Source organism: Chinchilla lanigera, unplaced genomic scaffold, assembly GCF_000276665.1.
Source record: "Chinchilla lanigera isolate Chin_1 unplaced genomic scaffold, ChiLan1.0 scaffold00067, whole genome shotgun sequence".
Lineage (NCBI taxonomy): Eukaryota > Metazoa > Chordata > Mammalia > Rodentia > Chinchillidae > Chinchilla > Chinchilla lanigera.
In genome coordinates this window covers 2,590,006-2,596,959 of record NW_004955468.1, presented here as the reverse complement: position 1 = coordinate 2,596,959, position 6,954 = coordinate 2,590,006, and the positions used below count along the sequence as shown (strand labels likewise).

Below are 6,954 nucleotides of genomic sequence, written 5' to 3'. Positions count from 1 at the left end.
GCCAAACAAACCTCTCCTTCTTCAAATTGTGGGTATTGGGCATTTTGTCCCAGCAACAGGAAAGAGACTAATACGTGGAGGTAAATCCAGGTTGCCCACAGACACGGGAGCAGGCCCAAGCTCAGCCCCAGACCCGACTCCTTTCTTCCTCAGCAAGTGGATGGTAAACACAGCCTGGGCCACAATGGGGGTCCCTATACAATGACACACACAGCCTATGGTTGCATATCATAACTGACTGGGGCAGCTAGAGGCACCTATCTGTGCATTCCACCCTCTGAGGCCAGCTAGCAGGGCTCTGTGACCCCTTTGGTGGGAAAACTGGCCCACCTGACCTGCCTCTGGACACCAGGTCCTGACCCAAGCCCCTGTTCACTACCTCCTCCCTGCCTACCATCCCAGTCTGCCCATGGCTTTAGCATCAGCTGCCTCCATGAAAGCTGTCCAGAACTTCCAGGCTCCCAAACTATATAGACACCTGCAGGTGCCCAGACAGCCCCTTTGGCCACTGCCTGGGTCACACCAGTCCCAAGCCCATTCTTAGGACACAGCTACAGGATATATGTCATGCTACAGCACCTTCGCCTCTATAATGCCCTTACAACCTGTCAGAAGGGCCCAAAACTTCATGGTGAGTGTCCTGGCTGGGTCTGGGATGCATCCAGGACAGGTTATGAGTTGGTAGGAAGAAGTTCCTCCCCTGACCGGACCAGGGCAGACTGAGGAGAGTATACAGGATGATAATTCAAGATAGGGAACTGGAAAAATAGAGAAATGGGAAAATATCAAGGAAAGCTAGCCTGACTGAGGGCAAAATGCAATGGGATTGGAAAGGGAATGGGATTTTAGGGAGAGCACTGCAGATTGAACTCAGGGCCTTCACACTGAGCTCCATCCCCAGCCTTTAATTTTTTTGAGTAGGGATTCATTAAATCACTAAGTTGCCCAGGCTGGGTTCAAACCTGTGATCCTCCTGCCTCAGCCTCCCAGAGTGCTGGGATTATAGGCTTATAGCACCACACTGAGCTGGAAAGGGAAATCTGAGCACTTCCCTTTGCCATCTGCCTACAGCACTGACTCCTCACCTCAGCGTCACTAGCACACCAGACCTGCCCACTCCAGTACCACTACAGCACCTATGCACGAGCTTGTGATGAGACCATGCTCTGCCTGCCAACCCTACTCATTGTGCACGTGACCCTAATCTCATTTCTGATGACACAGACTGTGTCTCAGACCACTGTGGCTGCTTCCACAATGAAGCTACACCCTGGTGAGAGGTGTCTCCTACGATGGGAGGGAAGTCTCACATTCCACGTCATGAGAGATTCCCTGAATCAGGACAGTATCATTAAGCACTATCAGTAGTAAACAAAAGAAAATGAAGCCAACTGTTTTAAATACAGAATGAATTTATTCAAAACACATGGAATTTAATTTTACTTACTTGTACAATAGAGACCTTCGGACATGACTGGATTCAGGAATTCAAATGATGGCTCTGGGACTGAGCTTCTGTTCATTCTTCATCCTTGCTTTTTCCTTGCACTGTGTTACCTTCTATATTAGGTAGGCTCTTGGTCCAAATGCCGTTAACAGAGGCTCAAACTTTGCACGGCTCACACTTGGCAGAAGTTTATTTCTGCCTCTTGAACAGTCCCAGTATAACCAGTTTGGTTCCTCTGACATAGGCTCCTTTGATCGCGTTGCTCGCCAGGTTGCATAGCCTGCATTTGCTTCCCAACATATCTACATTCAAGTAAGCTGGAGAGAGGAAAGGGAGGAGAAGGTGGTCAGGCCTCCCTCCTTCCTTTAAAGGCACAACCCAAGAGTGGCACACATCACTTCCACGTACTTGCCGAAAGCCAAAACTTTCTGGAAAAGATGCCATCTGGCTACAAAGGGGGCTGGAAGGTGTATCTTTAGCTATGCAGCCATGTGTGCAGCTAAAAATTATACTTCTAGGGAAGAAGCAGAGAGCGGCTATTTGAAGACAGCCTCATTCTCAAAGCACCTGTTTGTGGTGGAGCCTCCCACTGTTCTGTGTTTACCATGTACAGTTGAGCCACCTCAAAGTGAAAGCAGTACTTTTTTCTCAAGAGTTTTAGCGGAAGTCTCAGAGCTGATACTCACTGTCCCAGTGGAGGGCATTTGTTCATCCCTAGGCCAATCACAGGCACCAGGAGATAGGATACTCCAGTTTATCTCTGATTGGCCAGGTCTGTAGCACATGCCAAAGCTGGAGCCAGAGGGTAGGTATATACCTAGGAAACCCCACAGCCTGAGAGTGGGGCTAGATTCCCAAAGGCAAACGTAGAGGCCGTTATCAGAAAACTACAATGGACCCTCATCAGGGGGAAGAGTGTGCCCTTTGAGGTTTTGTAGCCCTTTATGTTCACTGGAAAGTAAATAAGACCCTCAGGCTGATTAATGTAGTTGTCTTAGAGGTTAAAGGCTACTTGATAGAAAAAACATGGATGTTTAAACCCCAGCATGAACCCTGGGAATGGAAGAGACAGCTATTCCAAGAGGAACAAGTCAGAAGAACAAATACATCTGCCACTGCATGTCTACCAGATTGCCGTGTTGGCGACTAGGATATGTAACTCAGATTGAACAAGGAGGTACAGGGAAGGCCTCCATGCCTGCTAGCTATGGGTGGAATGCTGATAACCTAGTATTCCTGAAGCAAGGTAACATCTGCTGAGGACAGCTATCAAAATATAGGCATCTGGGTATAGAGAAAATCTGGTTCATTAACTTATTCCTTATCTACCCATTCTCTATCGTTGCTGTTCCATGAAAGTACGCTACCCCTCCCCTGCGCTTTTGCTGGCTAATAAAGGTGGGCCAGCTGCGCAGGTAGCCAAGCCAGTCCACTAGAAGGGAACTCCTCCCGGTCTCCCTTGTACCCTGAAATTTATCTCTTCGTCTTCTTTATCCCCCAACCCCCCCGTACAGGTATCCAAGGGTCTGATCACCCCTCGGTATTATTGCTGGAGTTGCCAATACTGGTCATATATCAGAATCTTAAGACTGCTTAGAACTGAGAGTGACTCACCTTTAAAGTGAGCCTTAAAATAATCACTACTTAAATATAAATGCATTGCATAAAATAAGTTAGATAGCAGTTTAAAATATCAGCTGTATCCCACTATACTGTATATCTTATATTAACATACCATGTCACATACTCTTATAAAATAAATAATAAAACATGTGGAATTGTACCTGGCACATAGTAAGTTCTCGGCAAACAATTATTAGATTATGAAGCTGGGCGTGGGACACACGCCTGTAATCCCAGCACTGGGGAGACTGAGGCAGGAGGATTGTTGTGAGTTGGAGACCAGCCTGGGCTACAAAATGAGTTCAAGGCCAGCCTGGACTGCATAGTGAGACCCTACCTCAAAAAGACAAAAAAAAAAAGACAGTCTTGGGCTGGAGACATAGCTCAGTGGAATAAGCACCTGCCTGGCAAGCGCAAGGTCATGAGTTTGAGGCCCAGTACCAAAAAAAAAGTCTATATAGATTATGAGGCCTAGATGAGAGAGATGCAACAGACCCAACACCCTTCTCTTCCTTTTAAGAAAGTGTTGGCCAGGGATACAGCTCAGTGGCACAAACACCTGCCTGGCAAGCACTAGGTCCTGAGTTTGATTCCCAGTACAAAAAAAAAGTGTTTATTATGGAAAATTTCAAGCATCCCAAAAAGAAATGCTATGCAATCTCATGAACCCACCCATCACAGTTACAAATGTTCTATCATTCATTATTAAGACCTTATTCCTCTAGCAGAGACCTGTGCATGTATTTCATTTGATAGAGACACACCAATCAGGATTCACAGTGATTCCCCTTAGCTTTTTTTTTTAAAAAAAAAAAACAGAATCTTACTATGTAGCCCAGGCTGGCCTCGAACTCAGGCAAGCCTCATGCCTCAGCTTCCCCAGCCTTTCTTGACTCCCCTACTCCAATCCCAACCCCCAACACCCCCCCCCAAGACCTGCCTCTCCTCCTCTCAGAGAACAAATGCCCGGTGCTGCTGCCCACCCATGTGTGTTGAGATGTAGTTTCACGCTGGGCAGAGGGCTTTGGAGTTATCCATCAGTCCTCTTTGCTCCAGGCACTAATAGGACCCCAGAGAGCCATATCCCTGTGGCCCTCTTGGGCAGTACTAGGACATCTCCAGGCAGCCTACAGAGACTACTGCGAACTTGTGGAGATGATTTGAAGCAGGACATGCTCAGGACGCATAAGGGACTCCGAATTTTCACAGCTGGTAAGGACTCTCCCACTGCCCACACAGGGTGCAGCCAATCCAAATCCTTGAGCCACACACACCTTTGGGGGCTTAGTACCTTTACCCTCACTCTGCTTGTCTTCCCTGTAACACAGAGAAGCATGTCCAACTGGCCATTACCCACCATTTCACTCTATGACCCCCTCCCTCTGTGTCCCCAGGGCTGGCACCCTCCACACAGACCTGGGGGAAATGCACCCAGCTTCCCCAGATGTTTTTAATAAACTGATAAAAAGACGCTTGTAACTGGGCACTGTGGTATGTGCCTGTAGTTCTAGCACTCAGGAGGCTGAAGCAGGAGGTTCATAGTTCAAGGCCAGCCTGGGCAACACAGCAAGATCTTGTCTCCTTAAAAAACAAAACAAGGGCTGGGGATGTAACTAAGCGGCATAGCACCTGCCTGGCAAGCACAGGTCCTGAGTTCGATTCCCGGGACAAAAAGAAAATAAAATAAACAATAGCTGGTGGGTAGTGTCCCGTGCCTGTAAGACCAGCACTTGGGGAGGCTGAGGCAAGAGGATCACAAATTCGAGACTGACCTGGGCAACTGAGCAACTCTGCCTTCTCAAATAAAAAAATTTAAAAAAAAAAAAAAAAAGGCGAGTAATTAGTTCAGTGTTAAGGCCCTGGGTTCACTCCCCAGTTCCCCCTCAAAAAGTGCCTGTCTTCTCTCTCCCATTGGTCCCGCATCTTTGGGGACCTAGAATCCGAACTCCTAGCTTTCTCCTCTCAAGAAGTTAGGTCAACTTTGCCAGTCTCGTTCGTCCAACTGAACGCCTAAGATCCCGAACGGCACCACTCCCCAACCCCCTGCACCACTCAGGTCCCAGCGTCCTGCGTCTTCCAGGACTGCAGACAGCTCAAGGACACAGATCACCCTTTTGGTGGACTGTCACAATGACTCCGCCCCTTCACCCCTACCTTCGCGATTCAGCGACAGCCAATAGGAAGTGGCGACGTTGGATAGCGAGAGGCGGGGTTTTGAAACGCGCGGGGCGGAAGTGGCTGTTGCATTTTGGCTTCTTTCAACTACGCGGAGGTGCAGCTGCCCGCGGGACGTTTGGGGCGCCTGCCCGCGGCCCAGCTGCTGCCATGAGCCGGCCCAGCCGTCTGCAGCGGCAAATTCTGAGCCTGTACCGCGAGCTGCTGCGCGCCGGGCGCGGGAAGCCGGGCGCCGAAGCGCGGGTGCGAGCCGAGTTCCGCCAGCACGCCAGCCTCCCGCGCTCCGACGTTCTGCGCATCGAGTATCTGTACCGCCGAGGGCGGCGGCAACTCCAGCTGCTGCGTTCCGGCCACGCCACAGCCATGGGTGCCTTCGTGCGTTCGCGGGGCCCGACCGAGGAGCCCGGAGGCGGGGCGGCCCCGGGGACCCCGCTTGATGATTGCGATAGTCCAGGGAACCCTCACAACGGCATGGGGACACCGGAGACCCGACTCGGTGGACGGTGACAGGCAGAAGAGGTCACTTGGTGACCCAGAAGGTCCCTGACAGTTTGGGGGGACTGGGACCTCGTCCGATGGAAAGTGTGAGGTCTCGAGAGACTTGCTCCACACGCTGTGGGGATGGAGAGCCCAGTGGTGGACAGCGAGAGACCTTTCCTGTGTACGGTGACAGGTCAGACTCCACCCTTCCTCCACCAGGAGGGCTTAGAGCAGCCTGGGAGGCCAGCAGGCTGGACAGTGTCATGCGGAGGTCTACTTACCCAAAGGCATGAGGAGCTCAGACCTCCCCTCCACCTTGGCCCAAGCGGGACTGAGACCCTTCTCTTGACCTCTGAGAACACACCCACCCCGGATCATCAAACGGACTGTTTCTTGCTGTATTTAACTGAGAAGAGCAGACTTGATGAATAGTAAGAGGCCTGGAATCCCCATTGGAAACTCCCCTCCACCCTTTTTCACAAGTCAGGACCATGAGGAGGGGATTAGGAGCCTGTCACCCCAGCTGATCAACTGAAGACTCCCTACTTCATGACCATAAGGGACAGCCCTGACTCCTGAGCGCCTTATCCCTCCAGATTATCGAACAAAGGGAATAAAATTGGGGCCATGCTTATTTCCCTATTGATGGTCTTAAAGATTTTATGTATTTGAGGATTTTTGAAGACACACATACTGAGAAGTGGCCCTCTGAGAAGTGATGGATGTAGGGAGCTGTCTTTTTCCCTCTGGAGCCCTTCCTTGGGCAGATCAGTGGAGAAGACCCCACCCTAGCTTCAATGCAAAGAGACCCCACTTGTTGGAGAGAAATGAAGTAGGAGGTGTAATGGTGGAGCTGGTGGCCCCTGAGGCAGTAGTAAGGGATCTCAGACTCTCCGCCTTCCTCAAACCTGAGGAATTTCAGCCTCAGCTACAAGCTGGGAGTTTTGTCAGTAAGGCCCTGGGGTTTGGGGGCAGGGAGAAGGGACCCTTAGACTATACTCATACCTTTTCCACATCCCCATATGAACCTTCCCTGGTCATTGCCAGGGTACCACCTTTTGCAACCCTGAGCTTTATTTGCACCCTTGTTAGTAAAGTACATGAGAAACAAATAAATCCTTGAAGAAACAGTTTGGAGGAGGAAAGAAGCCTAGACCTTGGACTGAAGGAAGGACAGACAGAAGAAAAACACAAGTCAATGCCCTAATCCCAATAAAGGAGCCAGGTAT

General features: G+C 50.1%; 1 protein-coding gene across 1 annotated transcript; it reads left to right on the top strand.

Annotated features, from left to right (window-relative positions):
* Positions 1-5,290: 5,290 nt before the first annotated feature.
* Positions 5,291-6,368, top strand: Sdhaf1 (succinate dehydrogenase complex assembly factor 1). The gene has a single exon (XM_005399939.2). The coding sequence runs from the start codon at positions 5,396-5,398 to the stop codon at positions 5,750-5,752; it is 357 nt and encodes a 118-aa protein (XP_005399996.1). The 5' UTR covers positions 5,291-5,395; the 3' UTR covers positions 5,753-6,368.
* Positions 6,369-6,954: the final 586 nt, after the last annotated feature.

Excerpts from the sequence above, each read along its gene's own strand:
- Sdhaf1 (XM_005399939.2), top strand. The coding sequence starts at position 5,396 with ATGAGCCGGCCCAGCCGTCTGCAGCGGCAAATTCTGAGCCTGTACCGC.